The sequence below is a fragment of the Ursus americanus genome, chromosome 7 (genome assembly GCF_024610735.1).
Source record: "Ursus americanus isolate L20-20 chromosome 7, mUrsAme1.1.p, whole genome shotgun sequence".
NCBI classification, from domain to species: domain Eukaryota; kingdom Metazoa; phylum Chordata; class Mammalia; order Carnivora; family Ursidae; genus Ursus; species Ursus americanus.
In genome coordinates this window covers 75,872,976-75,888,531 of record NC_142133.1, presented here as the reverse complement: position 1 = coordinate 75,888,531, position 15,556 = coordinate 75,872,976, and the positions used below count along the sequence as shown (strand labels likewise).

The following is a 15,556-nucleotide window of genomic DNA, read 5'->3' as shown; positions in this document are numbered from 1 at the left end:
TCACTGACTGGATGGTGAAGCCATGCTCTGAGATATAGAACAATGGAAATGGATCAAATCTGTTGTGCAGAGTAGGAGCGGAGGGCAGATAGACAGTCGGGTCTAGCGCTATTGTGTTTGAGGTGCTTATGGTTATTCAGGTTGAGATAAGCAGCAGACCGTTAGCTCTACATATAAGGAAAAACACATGAGCGCTCTTGCGTGGGTATATTTGAGAGTAATCAGCATCAAGGTGGTAATTAAAATCTTGGGGAAGCATGAAATTGTCTGGAAAGAGATTACAGAGAAGAGTTGAAGGCTTGGGGGAAGATTGTAGGACTCTCAAATCTTATGGCTAAATATAGAAGCCTGTGAAGATACTCACAAAGGGAGAACCAAGGGGGATGGCTGTCTGTGCCGTTTTCACATGGGTGAAACTGGGAGTGCATGGTGTGATAGAAAGAAAAGAAATAGAAAAAGCAATGTTAGAAAAGTAAAACAAAACAAAAAATCCTTTGGACATAGCAAACTGGAGGTCTTGGATGAATTTACCAAGGTGTGTTTCAGTTGAGTGGACTGAGGAAATAGCCATGTTGGAATGAGTTGAGAGGTAAGAGGGAAGTGAATAAATGTGGACAGAAAGTTGGAAGAGTCATTCAAGAAATTTACCTGTGAGAGGGAGAGTTAGGAAGAGTATGGGTTCATAGAAAATTTGTTTCAAACTTTAGTATGTATATAATTTCATGGAGTTGGGAAGAATGACATTATTTGATAAATGTCTTGATAATACTATTAGTGGGAAAAGGTTGGAGGCCAGGGCCCAGGTGAAGGGCTTTGTGTCACAGACAATGAGGAATACGTTCTCCATCACAGTGCTTCTCAAACTGTGGTTTGTAGACCAGCATTAGAAACCCCGAGGGTGGGGACCAACAGTGGGTGATTTCACCAGCGCTCCAGGGCATTCAGATGCCTGCTCAAGTCTGAGAATTACTGATCTATTGCACCAAGACTAAAGAAGACAGGGTGAGTATCAGGTAGCTTGGTTTGTGTTTGGTTAATGAAACCTGAGAGATTTCCCACTTCATAGGTCATATTTCCTTAGTTAAGGAGTTGCCATCAAAGGACAGTGAAAGAAGAGATGAACCGGTCAAAATTTAAAGACAGAGGAAAATGTTTCATTCAGGGACTACATTGACGAGAGTAACATAGTGTAATTTCCTGGAGGAACTGAGGTCCCGTTTGAGGGAGGTCATCATTAATTAATAGCAGTAGATGCCTTTGCTGTGTGAGCTTTCCACGCCAAAGCAGAGAATACGGCCCATCACATGACCCATGTTCTTCCCCCTGAACTTCTTCCTGTTCATATGCACCCTATTCCTACAATCCTTAACACTCTTTATTACTGAATCCAAGAAATTGGCTTCAGGCAAAAATCAAGATAGGGACCTATCAATGAAAGGATTGCAGGACTACCTCCTAAAGACGCAGAAAGATCACAGTTGTTAAGTGTTGGATGCAAGGGGCCTTTGAGTTATTTAGAAGAGGTAGATGAGGTTTCCAAATCTAGAAACAACACAAGAATATTCTTAGCGTCTCAACTGAATATACATTATAAATGACGCGATCCTCTTAAAGGAGACCTGTGTATAATACGCCAATAGAAACCATGCTTCCCGGAGTAATGGCAAAGACACAGGGAGGGGGGGTTGTTGTTCCATAAATGTCTGAAATCCAAATCTTAACCCTGAGGGAAAGATTTGACCCTGGTACTATTTGCGTTCCACAAACAGTGAGCGATTTGACAAAGGCCAGGCTGGAAGCATTCAGAATTTTTACTTATTTAACTACAAAGTGCCTTGTTGCCCTGAGTCGGGGGTAAATTGAGGTAGGAAGATAACTGGTTGTCAATTTCAAGATGGCTGTTTCCTCGTGGAGAAAGACCCAACCTCACCAGGGCCAGAGCCAGACTGAAAGCAATTACAGGGACAGGTATGAGAGAGGCACCCTCAGTTTCAGGGCCTGGGGAAAAAGGTTTCAGACAAGATGGTATTTAGTGAGAGTGACAGCACGGAGATTCTTGAAAAGGGGAAAGTAGCAGATATTAAAGAGCCAGGGAACTTCAAGCACCATAGGAAGAGTCATTAATAAGGGAGCAGAAATCTTGAGAAAAGGAGCAAATGGCTTCTGGGAAAACTGACGGTGCTCACTTGAAGATATAGGAGGACTTCTCAATTGCTCATAGAGGAGGGAGGGATGGGACCAAAGACGCAGAAATGGCAGGGCACAGGGGAGAGGGGCTGCAGGTGGAAACACTGCAAGATCTCACTCCCGTGTGACCACGTGGTATAAAAATAACCCCGGGTCAGAGGGCACTGCTACCCCTGATGTAGGGTTAGAGGGAAATCATCCCCTGGGGACCCCTTAGCATGGCAGGTTTTTGCCTCCAGGTGCAGGGGCCCCCGGTTGATATGCGTGATCCAATGGGAGATTTTTAAAGATACAACCCTTCCTTTATTTGCTTGGGTATCCATTCATTTGTTCACAAACACATGTTCCGTGGAAGGCGCAGGCAAATTACAAACCCGGTACCTCTCGATAAGAAGATAAGGTGTTGGGGGGGCACTTAGGTGCTGGAGCCTCAGGGTGGGTGTCAGAAAAGGTTGCAGAGAGATTTGCCTGAACTGAGACTTGACAGGTGTGTGGCAGGGGAGAAAAAGCCACAAACGTCGAAGCTCAGACAGGTGAAAAGCTCACTTGAGTAAGAAGGTATCTCTATAAACGAACATTCTGGCAATATAGTTCTGGAAAGCAGTGTTGAAATAGTGGGGGAGTAAACAGGGATATAGTTAGACAACATGGATTTGAATTCTTGTGTGCTACCCACAAGCTTAACTTTGGTCTCACAGCATAAAACGGTTGGGTCTGTTCTCTCGTCTGTAAATGAAAATGTTGCCATTTCCCTCCCTGGGTTTTGTGAGGTTTTGTGAGATCATACGCAGAAACTTGCATGCTCCCTGGCATTTTGCTCCAAGGATGTCTACCTCGATGAGATGTGTACATCCCACAGCTGTCCCCCTGCTTCCTTCTGACAGGGTCAGAAATGGAACGTCAAAGCCTTCAGGTTTGCTCGATGAATAGGGATCTGGATGGATCGTTTGGGAATAACGAGGAGAAACAGGCTGAGTGAGGCAATGATCACCGTAATAGTGACTGTCAGGAGGGAGTGAAAGGCGCCCTGAGGATCAGTGGGAATAAGAAATCAAGATGGAGGAACGGTAGCAAGGGGTTCGGATACTGCATGTTGGAGCAATGGTCAGGTTAAGGAGTATCCATAAAAAAAAAAAAAAGAGGGTGTTTAACATGGAGAGTGTGTACAACTGAGGACTCAATATTTTGACTTTGGAAATTGGTTTTTGGTTCCACTGACCCTATCGGCACAAAGGGCTCTCTCTGGCATTGAGTTGATGGAAGAAATAAAACTTACCTGTGCTTTAGATCATTGTGGCTAGAAAATACTTCCCAAGAACAGGGACAGGCCGGCTGGCTCCACACCACCACAGAAAGCTTTTCCAAAGGGGCAGTGGCACTTCCACTAGTTAGGGCAGCTCCTGTGGCCCTGTGTCCTTGTACAGGATCGTAGGTCCTCAACCGAGAGTTTAGAGCAATGTGCTCTCAAGACCATCCAGCTGGACCCAGGAGGACCACAGGGCCCTCACCACGCAGCACCGGGGGACACACTTCTGTGGTGAAAGAGGTCAGTGGCTGACAGGATAATCGGTGCACTCAAAATTGATGGGCTGTGTATGAGAGGGAGGCTACTGCCAAGCCCCATGGATACTGCTCCCATCAGAGAAGAAGGAAAAAAAAAAAAAAAAAACCCTCCTGAACCACAGATCCTTCCATTTCCTACAGAAATTATTATGTATAGATATTGTCTCCACTGTCCTTCCTCCCATTCTTTTTTAATTCCTTGCAACTGGTAGTGTTTGCCTCTTAGTTTGGGCTCAGGTCATGATCTCTCTCAGGGTCCTGCTATGGAGCCCAGAGTTGGTGAGGGGTGTGCTTAAGATTTTCTCTCTCTCCCTCTGCCCCTCCCACTCATGTGCGCTCTCGCGCTCTCTAAAATAAATAAATACATCTTTTAAAAAATACCCTGAAACTAGGTTTCTATTTAGGTTCCTGAATTGTTTGTCAAGATCACTAATGCCTTCCAGGTTGCCAAATTTAATGATCACATAGCTGTTCTCATTATAAGCTCTCAGCAGCATTGATATGCAAGACTAATTTCTTCCTGAAAATCTTTTCTGAGCTCCTGGACGCCACCCTCCCTTGACCGTGTTGGGAGTTCTTCACCCTCCATCCAGTCTCTCTGGTCCCGGTAACGTGGAGAGCCCAGAGCTCAGGAGGGGAGTCGTTTCTTGATTTGCCTTTCTGTTTTAAGAAATACTCTCTCTAGGTCCTTTAAGGCGTATGACTTTCAAAGGCCATATCTATGTTTTTGAAACTCAAGTTTGATCTACATATTTGGGGTTGTTAAAATATACTTACTTTCTTTTTTTTTTTTATTGTGTTCAACATTACAGTGCTCAAGATGGAGACCTCCAACCAAGACTGCAAGACAGTTTCTTTTTTTTTTTAAGATTTTATTTATTTATTTGAGAGAGAGACAGCCGTCGAGAGAGGGAACACAGCAGGTGGAGTGGGAGAGGGAGAAGCAGGCTCCCGGCAGAGCAGGGAGCCCGATGGGGGTCTCGATCCCAGGACCCTGGGATCACGCCCTGAATGGAAGGCAGACGCTTAATGACTGAGCCACCCAGATGCCCCTATATGAATCTTCTTATATTTAAATATTATAGAGTTGTGTGATGCAACACACACACACACACACACACACACATACACACACACACTTACACAGAAGCCACAAAGTCAAGAAACTGTCTTGGAGGGGTGCCTGGGTGACTCAGTCGTTAAGCGTCTGCCTTTGGCCCAGGATGTGATCCCAGGACCCTGGGATTGAGACCCTCATCGGGCTCCCTGCTCTGCTGGGAGCCTGCTTCTTCCTCACCCACTCTCCCTGCTTGTGTTCCCTCTCTTGATGGCTGCCACTCTCTCTGTCAAATAAATAAATAAAATCTTTTTTTAAAAAAAAGATTAATATAAAGTCATGAATAAGAAATTTGGCATTTTTCTTACATCGGAAACCAGGGATGTACTGTATGGTGACTAACATAATATAATAAAAAATCATTAAAAAAAAAAGAAATTTGGCATTTTTCATTTTCAGTATTTTTTCTTTTTAGAACATCTATAATGCTAGGTGTGAGATGCCCACCAGACACTCCCCACACTCTGGGGAAATAACTCTGTTTCTAGAAAACCAAATCGTGTCCCTGTTCTTCTCTCATCAAGGCTCTCACCACAGCAGAGTCCAGAGGATTGACCCCTGAGTTGTGACAAGACCAGGAACACCTCTGCTGTGCTCAGTTCTTGCAAGCTTATTTGCTTTGCCCATAGGCCTGTCAACAAAAGTTTTATGGTAGAATTTTTGTCTGAAATAAACAAAGACTCACTTGCTATTTGGAAACAGCAATTTCCAATATATTTATCCAAATAGACCCTGCTCTAAGGAAAGGGATGTGTGTGTGGGTGGAAAATATGTTATAACAATAATTGAGAATGTCCCCAATGTCTGTCTCGCACATAGACACAGATTACTGCCTACCTGCCAAGATTTTAGAGGAGCTGAATAGTTTCCCTGCCTGACAAAACTCTCTCACTTGCTACCCTAGAAAAATTCTACTTTTTGATATTTTTTAAGTGTTTGAACCCATGAAAAATATCTCAGCTCTGGCCACTATTAGTAAGGGTCTACTCCCAAAGAAAAAAATGTAACAATCAGCAGAGTCTTGTGTACCTACAATTTTAGAAATACTGCCTAATATTTAACTCATTCTAAAACTTAGTGTTACATTAATAATCTGCCTGGTTATCTTGTCTGTTTTTGATTTATCCCATCTGACATATACCTAGTCCACTGATTTGGGCTCTGGCTTAATGAAAAGGTCATCTCCCCTCATAATAGATAGGGCAGAGGTCCAAACATACAGGGGTTCAATCATGAGAGAGAGGTTTAGGGCACTAAGGAGAAAAAAAAATCTATTTTAGAATTTCGCACATGAAATGTTATTGCTTCATGGAATTTAGGTTAGTTAACACAGTCTAGTATTTATCTATTTATGGCTATTGACGGCATATTGCAGGTATTTGGTAAAAAAAAAATAGGACTTTACAGTTTGTAAGTTTCAAGGTTACTATAGTTCTATAGATTTTTCCCCCTCACTTCTGCCTAGCAATATTCTACTCTATGGGGCCCTATTTCTCAATGTTTGCTGTACGCTGGAATCATCTGAAGAGGCAGGACTGAGAACACTGCTTCTAGGTCATGTTCATTAATGCCTTTCCATGAAGTTTTTCTTTCCACCATGTAACAACATTATCTAAATAATTTTTAATTTTCTGAGTTTCTACAGGACTCAAATTGGAATTTCATTATTCCATTGAAATATAATTACAGAATATATATATGTGTGTGTGGTTTTCTTTCTTCACTTGAGTGTGAGCTTCTTGAAGGCATCTTGAGCTGTGTTCATTTCCTATCATTTGTTTTCTCTAGCTCACCTGAGTCCTTGAGTATCGCCAATATGTGCAAAGGCATCTGGTGTATCAAAATGGGTCTGAAAAAGAAAACCAAAACATAAAAATATGCCGTTGGAGTTTCCGATCATTCTTAAAAGCATGTACAAAGTTCATATCCAGACGATGCCCAGAGCAAGAGAGTACACAGAAAGGCATTAACAGAGAGCTCTAACCTGATTCTGAGACATGTGCCATCTATGGGATGTAACATGACACAATAATAAAAGGAGAAGTCTCTAAAGCTATAGCTTCTGGGTTTGAATTCTATCTGTAATATTTAATAGCAGTATGTTGGATAAACTAGTTAACCTCATGTTTATTTATTTTTTAATCTGAAAATTGTTCCTAGTAATAATAGTACCAATATCACATTACTGCTATAAGAAAGCTTGGTGTAAAAAATATTTAATGCATTTCAGCCATTTGTAACTTTTAGGTAGTGAATAATGCAGACGGTAATATTAACAAATATAATCTCATTGTTTAAGAGATGACATTTTACCATTCATTGCCATGGCATTCAATAATATTGGTGATCCAGGGCATTTTTTCATATTGAATATACATCATACCTACTTACCACATTAGTTAATTGCTTCCCACTATGGGTACCTGTCATGTATTTGTCAATTATAGTGTGCCTTAATTGAGATGTGTGTTTTCTTTGAATAGAAAGTTTACAGAGTGTTTTCAATTTCTTAATTATAATTGAAATGCTAATATCATAATTGCTTTGAAGAATAGATTACAACATAACTGACAGAATGATGTAAAATTGCCATAGAAAATGTGATGTTAAAAAAAAAGAAAGAAAGAGAATGTGATGTTGTTGTCTGTTTTGTTTCTTTTGTAGACAGTATTTGCCTGAAGTCTTTGGAGTTCAGTGTCTTCATAACCAGTATGTAAATGAAAAATCTGATGGACTTTCTTTGAATTTGTTTATAGTCATTTTACAGTTTGTGAATGTTATTCCATTCAGATGTCCTAATTAAATGGCAATAACAGTAAAATTTTATGCTGTATCTTGGATGGGGAAAACAAAACAGAAGCATCTTATTGAGGATGGCATTAAATGAATCCAAAGTAAAAGAATTTTAACTACAGAATAAAACATTAATATTCAATTTATTTTTTTGTTCCAAGTTGTGCTGGATGTTTCCATGGAAGTATAAATTTGCACACATATTAACAAGAAGACAAACAACTCACTTCCAAAATGGGAAAACAGATTAAATAAACCTTTTTTTCTAAAGAATATAAACAAATGGCAAAAAGACACATGAAAAGAGGCACAACATCATAAGGTTAGGGGAATGCGAATAAAAACCACAATTAGATATCACTTCACACCCACCAGCATGGATATAATCAAAAAGATAGACAATGACGATGTGAAAAAGTTGGAACCTTAATATATTTTTTCATTGTAAGGTGAAACAGTGTACCAGCTTCTCAAAAGTTTACAGAGTTACCATATGACCCAGAAACTCCACTCGTGGGCATATGCCTGAGAAACATGTACACACACAAAGACTTGTAAGTCAATGTTCCTAGCAGCATTATTCATAATAGCCAAAAAATGGAGTCAACCCAAATGTCCGTCAACTAGCAAATGGATAAATAAAATGCAATCCTCCCTTATCTCGTTTCATTTTCTTTCTTTCTTTCTTTCTTTTTTATTTTTTGGTTGTTGTTGGTTATTTATTTATTTATTTATTTATTTATTTATTTATTTATTTATGTTATGTTAGTCACCGTACAGTTTCATTTTCTGTGGTTTCAGTTACTTGCAATCAACCATGATCCAGAAGCAGATGATTCTCCTTTGGACATATTGTCAGAAGGTCAATAGTAGCCTAACACTATGTCACAGTGCCTATATCATTCATCTCATTTCATCTTATTGTATAGGCATTTTATCATCTCACATCATCACAAGAAGAAAAAAGGTAAGTATAGTACAATTAGATATTTTGAGAGAGAGAGAGCACATTTATGTCACTTTTATCACAATATATTATTATAATTGTTCCATGTCATTATTAGTTATTGGTGTCAATCTCTTAATATGCCTAATTTATAAAATAAGCTTAATCATAGATATGTATGAATAGAAAAAAATCCATGATATATATAAGGTTAAAACTATCTGTAGGGGCACCTGGGTGGCACAGGTGTTAAGCGTCTGCCTTCAGCTCAGGGCGTGATCCTGGCGTTCTGGGATCAAGCCCCACATCAGGCTCCTCTGGTGGAAGCCTGCTTCTTCCTCTCCCACTCCTCCTGCTTGTGTTCCCTCTCACTGGCTGTCTCTGTCAAACAAAATAAAACAAAACAAAACAAAACAAAACAACTATCTGTAGTTTTAGCCATCTACTAGGGGTCTTGGAACATATATCCTCTGGATAAGGGGAAACTATTGTATATTCAAACAATATTATTTGGAATATTATTTGGCAATGAAAATGAATAAAGTACTTATACATGTTACAACACAGGTAAAACTTGAAGATATTAGGCCAATTGAAAGGAACAACTCACAGAACACATATACTATGTGATTTCATTTATATGAAACTTTCATAATAGGCAAATTTGGACAGAGAGAAAGTAGATCATTGATTGCACAAAGTCTGGGGTATATGATTATGAAATGGCTGCAAATAATACATGCTTTCTTTTGGGGAAGATAAAAATGTTCTACACTTAGATTATGGGATGGGTGCACACTGAATGAACCACAAATTTTATTTATATGTTTACATGGGCAAATTTTATCTTACATGAATTTACTCTCAATAAAGTTGTTTGAAAAATATATTTTTGGTGACTAAATACTTTTAAACAAAAATTTCTCTTACATTTCAGCCAATACAATGATCATTCATTACATGCAAAATCAGTAAGTCGGAATTTTCCACCATTCTGCCACTTTAATCACCACATTGTTGTGTTCATCTTCTATACTTCTCTTAATCCTGCCTTCGCCTCTCTACATCCATTCCTTCCAGCAGAATTAATTCTTCCCGCCTTTGATTTTGTGTTTCTGATATCTATTGTCATGTAGAAAACCCACAAAACAGAGATATTAAATAAAGCCATCTACTTATTCTTTTTTTTTTTTTTTTAGGATTTTATTTATTTATTTGACAGAGAGAGAGACAGCCAGTGAGAGAGGGAACACAAGCAGGGGGAGTGGGAGAGGAAGAAGCAGGCTCCCAGCAGAGCAGGGAGCCCGATGAGGGACTCGATCCCAGGACCCCGGGATCACGCCCTGAGCCGAAGGCAGACACTTAAAGACTGAGCCACCCAGGCACCCCAGCCATCTATTTATTCTTAATAGTAAGTTGGACCACACTCAATGAGGAAGAGTTGTTTCTGACCCATGTGTTGTTGACTGAATAGGTTTGACTGGAGCTAAAGTACCCAAAACATCTTTATGCCCTGGTTGGCAATTCAGTTGCAGTGGCTAAAATGACTCAGGGTGGCTCAGGGTGGTTGCACCTGTCTCTCTAGCTATGTAGTCAGACTTCTTAGGTGACTCGGGGCTCTAAGGAATGAACATGGAAGCTATCAGTTTCCTAAAAGGTAGGCCTGGAACTGTTTACCCAGTACCTAGGAGAATAGCCAGCACATAACAGGGATTCAATAAATATTTGTCGACTATCTACATTAGGAACTCTTTAGATGGCAAACATTGACCTGTGTTTTGAAGACACATGCTATGTACTTTACAGAGCATATATTTTAAATGGAAAGATGGAAAAACAAACATGCAGTGAAAATATAATGTCATAAATGCTAGGATGGAAGATATACAAGAAACTGGCATAGTAAACCAAAGCATACATTAAGCTAGTCTAGAAAGTGTTGGGGAAGCTTTTCTAGAAGAGATGAAAACTAAGCAGAAACCACAAAGCTGAATAAGGACTGGAAGACGGAAGATGGAAAAATGGAATAGGGATTATGTTGTATGTTTGTACATCCAGCCTGGCTGAATTTGTGCCCTTTAATCTACATTTTTTAGTCTGTTCTAGTCCTACCGATCTGCATCAAATTTGGTTTATTTTCTCCCATGTGGTCTAACTTGATACGGCTTTATCTTCACCTTTAGAATTCATTCACTTCCTCCAGCTCTGGGAAAATATACTGAGAGACAATCTAGCTTATGGCTGTTGTTACCCAACTTGGTGGTGGTGGTGGGGGGATCAGAATTTAGGTTCCTAGTAATACTGGAAATATTAGAGCCCAAGAAAAAGAATGAAGGTGAGAAAAAGAGATTTATAATTCTTACTTGAATTATATCTCTGAAAAACTTTGTTTTATGGTCTTTGTTCATGTTGAATATGTGTGAAACAAAAAGGAACTCGTTTTCTTTCTTTGTGAGAAAATAATTTCTGTAATAAATTTCCTAGAGACTAGGTAAATAAAAACCATTTTTTTCTATCCTATGAAGTTATTTGTGATATTTATTCTGAAATGTCAGACCAAATTCATGTTTCATAAGTGTCTAGCTGCCTCACTGAAGTGCAAGAAAAAGGTTATCAGTTATCTGACCAGGTTTACAAGGGGATGAGTGTGTGTGTGTGTGTGTGTGTGTGTGTGTGCATATATGTGTGTCCACTTGCACTTTGGATGGAATGCTGAAAAGAACGAAACTTAGGCTATCATGTTTTGAGTTCTTGGAAGGATATGGAGTTGAGTCGCATATGATTTCACATTTTTAGGAGGTTAAATGTTAGTATCTTTGAAGAATAAATCTGCTCTTTGTATTTTAAATATTTTATCTGTGGTTATTTTAGTTATATCATTATTGTAAAAATTCAAACATACAGTCTGGAAAAAATGCTAACAAAACAATTACTATATACCACCACCAAAATTTAACAACTGTTAACATTTTGCCTATTTGCATTATATTGTTTTTAAATAAAAGGTTATAATTAAAGACAAAACAATATATTTTCTCCTTAATTTATGAAGAGTAAATGCCATTATAAACAGGGCGACTCCAAAACCTGTTCATATTTTAGATGATATCATATATGGTACCTATGTAAAAAAAAGATTAAAATATTATCTGGTTATGTTAAAATTTTCATAAATCGTATATAGAACAAAGCTACAGTTACATATTAAAAATGAAGACAGAGTTTTTCAAGATAATGCTGAACAAAGGAAACAAGACACAGAAGGACTGTATATTGGTTTATATACTGGGTCGATAAAGTGTGTTTTTGGAGGTGGAACTTCAGGAGTGATACAGTAAGGAATTTAGGAAGTATCCTATTCAACAATATTAAATGCACAAAATTAATTGAAACAACCATAATTCTAAACCAACAGTATTTTCAGAATTCTGAAAATTGAACAAAGACATGACAAATTGAAAAGCATTTTTGCAACAAAAACTAATGAACCTTGGATAAAAATAGTGAGAGTCTATGGTGTGGTTACCTAGGTCTATTCAACTCTTCCTCTCCTTCCCAGTTCTGTCAGAGCAATAGTTTTACCAGTGTGGGGCCCGACAGAGAAAGCAGCAAATGAACCTAACATAGAAAGCAGAAAAAGAGACAGAGAAAATCCTGGGTGACTCTACACACACCCAAGTCTATGCCTGCTGAGCAGAGACACCACAGGCTTCCCACTACGGGAGAAATAGACTTTACTAAAATAGTACAACCAAGATTTCAAACAAATGAGCAAACAAACGATCAGCCCTAGTTGGGAGGGAGGAAACAGTGTTCAGACACTATTTTTAATGTCCAGGTTTCAACAAAATGCATAGAGTGAAAAGATGCAAAAAAGTGTGAACCTATACACGGGAAAGAAAAACAAACAAATAGAAACCAAACTGCCTGTGACAGGGCCCAGATGTCAGATGTAAAACAGATTCCAAAGCAAGCATTATAAATCTTCTTAGGAACTAAAGGAAAGCATACATTTAGACGTAAAGGGAAGATTTGATGTCACCGTCAACCCAAATAGAGAAGATCAATACAGATATAGAAATTATTTTAAACAAAGACTCAATGGAAATTCTGGAATTTTAAAATAAAATAACTGAAATGAAAAGTTCTCTACAGGAGCTCAAACGTAGAATGAACTGGTAGAAGAAAGAATCAGTGAACTTGAAAATGGTTTGAAAAAATGATACAATCCAAAAACAGGGAAAAAGATAGAATGGAGAAAAGACACAAATTATCAGAGAAAGGGGTGTACCATTAACTTCATCAACATAAGCATCATGGGAGTACCAGGATAACAGGAGAGAAAAAAGAGCAGGGAGAAAAATTCAAATAAATTATGGTTGAGTATTTACCGAATCTGATTTTAAAAACACGAAGCTCAACAAATTCCAAATAAGACAAACATAAAGAGATTCATAATCAGAAACATCACAGTAAAAATGCTAAAAGCCAGAGAGAGAAAATCTTGAATGATCAATGAAATTATCATGTATATGGGAACCTCAGCAAGATTTAAGAATCGGCTTCCGGCGCACCAGAGTGGCTCAGTCAATTGTGTCTGACGTTGGCGCAGGCCATGATTTCAGCATCCTGAAATCAGCCCCAAGCCCCAAGTCCTGCATCCATCGAGCCCTGAGCCCCACATTGACCCCAGAGCCACTCATAGGGCTCTCCATTCAACTGGGAGTCTACTTCTCCCTTTCCCTCTCCTTCTGTCCCTCCCCCTGCTTGCATGTGTGCTCTCTCTCTCTCAAATAAATAAATAAAATCTTAAAAAAAAGAGTTGGCTTCTTGTGAGAAAAAAGGCAGGCCAGAAAGCAGTGTGATAACATACTCAAACTGCTGAAAGGAAAACAAAAACAAAAACAAAAACAAAAAAACCCTGTTAACTAAGAATTCTAATGTAAAATTTTCAAAAGAGAAGACAAAATAAAAATATCATTTGATCAATGAAAATGGAGATAACTCATTGCAGCAGACCAACTTTAAAAGGAATACTAAAGGACATCTTTCAGCAGAAAGCTTTTGACTCCAAACAGTAATTACAGTAATCAAAATTCCCATTAAAAAAAGACACTGATTATGTTAATCGTGTAATTAGCAATGACAGTAAGAATGCATATTTATTTTTTTCTTTTTAATTGGTTTAAAAAGCAATTGTATAAAATAATATGTATATAATTTATTATTTAAAAAGTACAGAGTTGGAAGACTCCTATTTCCCCATTCCAAGCCTGATAAAATTGTATAGTAATAAAGACAGTGAAATAGTGACATAATGACAGTAATATAGACCAATGGGACAGAATTAATAGTACAGAAATTAGCCTATACATCTGTGGTCAATTGATTTCAAGAAGTGTGCCAAGAAAATTCATTTGGGAACAATAGTCTTTTCAAAAATTGTGCTGTGACAACTCAAGATCTACATGTAATGGAATGAAGTGTGAGGTGAGTCTATATCACAGGATAATAAAATTTAACTCCAAACTGATCAAACACTTCATTGTTAAAACTAAAGCTAAAATTCTTAGAGGAAAATATAGGCATACAGGTACATGACTTTGGAATAAGCAATGGTTTCTTATACATGACACCCAAAACACATGTAGCAGATGAAAAAGAAAGTAGATTATTTGGATTTCATAAAAATTAAAAACTTTCAGTTTCCCTGAGGAATTTGTCAATAAATCACCTTATATGCAAAGAATCTGTGAGATAGCTGGGCATATCGATTACCAATTAGTGGTAACACTGAGTCATGGGGGAACCCCAAGAGATAAAGTGGTATGTACAGAAATAAAGCACTAAAATCCTAAGAACTAGATGAAAATAATTTAAATAAAAAGAAAAAACTGGAAGAAAAAGGGTTGAAGAGTTTGATAACAAAATTGAAACTTGAGGTTTAAGAACTCAAAACTTGATGCTTCCCCATAGCTTAAAAACAAAGAATTTGAATTCAATAGGTGAATTTGAGAAATGTTCTATAAATTGTTATGGGAGCCTCAATGAAGAGGGATATTTCTCTTTTCCTGAATGTAGGCAGAAAACTTCTCTGTCCTGATGGCACATTAGTTTCAGCATCCTTTGTGTAGTCATTATCCTACCATAATGTTTTTAAAAATATCAATGTATTTAAACATACATTTGAGAGAAAGAAACCTAGCTTCTATCCAGAGAAAAACAGGTATTTTAATTATAATCTATCCTTGGAGTCTGCCTCTTAAACTGGAACTTTGTCGAAATCCTGAAGGAAATATTAATTCAGCCGGTTGTAATTTATACATTGGTGAACTTTATCCTTTTAATTGGTCTGTTACTAGCATTCATTTTAGTCATGGAGAAAATTAGAGTTGAATGGATGAAGCTTATACACATGGCATCCTGAGTTTTCTGGATGTGAAGAGAATATTATTCATAGAAGGAAGTGGTCTAAAATAAAAGAAAAATCTATACCTTAGGAAGGATGAAATATTTCCTTTAAGTTTTTGTATGTTTGTTGTTTATGTAAGGATGAACAGAATATTTCAAATTAGCTTTCCAAATCAAGATGGGGAATAATGATCAATTAATTTATTCCATGCATCTTTTCTGTCTTCATACACTTGTCAGTTATTTTGAGAGCTATTTAGTGAGACTTTATTCCCTGATGAGCTGGTTATTATTCTCCTGCAGTAAACTTCTCCCCCAAATTTTCTGATTTTTGCCCTATTTTATAATCATCTCCTAAGATCCATAGTATTTATAATTTTGGAGTTATTTTGTTTTTCAATTTCATAAAAATGAAAACAACCCTCCCCGAGGGTCAGAGAAGCAAATATTAAGCATCTTTAGTCTAAGATGTTGAAATGTCATCACTTTATTTGGTACTAAGTATTTACCATAAGCAAGACACTTAATATTTCACTTGA

The 15,556-nt window shown here is 37.9% G+C and overlaps 1 protein-coding gene across 1 annotated transcript in view; it reads right to left on the bottom strand.

Annotated features, from left to right (window-relative positions):
• Nucleotides 1-5,400: 5,400 nt before the first annotated feature.
• LOC148109731 (uncharacterized) overlaps nucleotides 5,401-15,556 on the bottom strand; it is a 192,560-nt gene continuing 182,404 nt past the window's right edge. Inside the window, exon 4 of the mRNA XM_087863221.1 lies at nucleotides 5,401-6,716. Coding sequence (XP_087719347.1) covers nucleotides 6,657-6,716 — 60 coding nt within the window. The 3' untranslated portion in view covers nucleotides 5,401-6,656. The remainder of the gene's footprint in view (nucleotides 6,717-15,556) is intronic.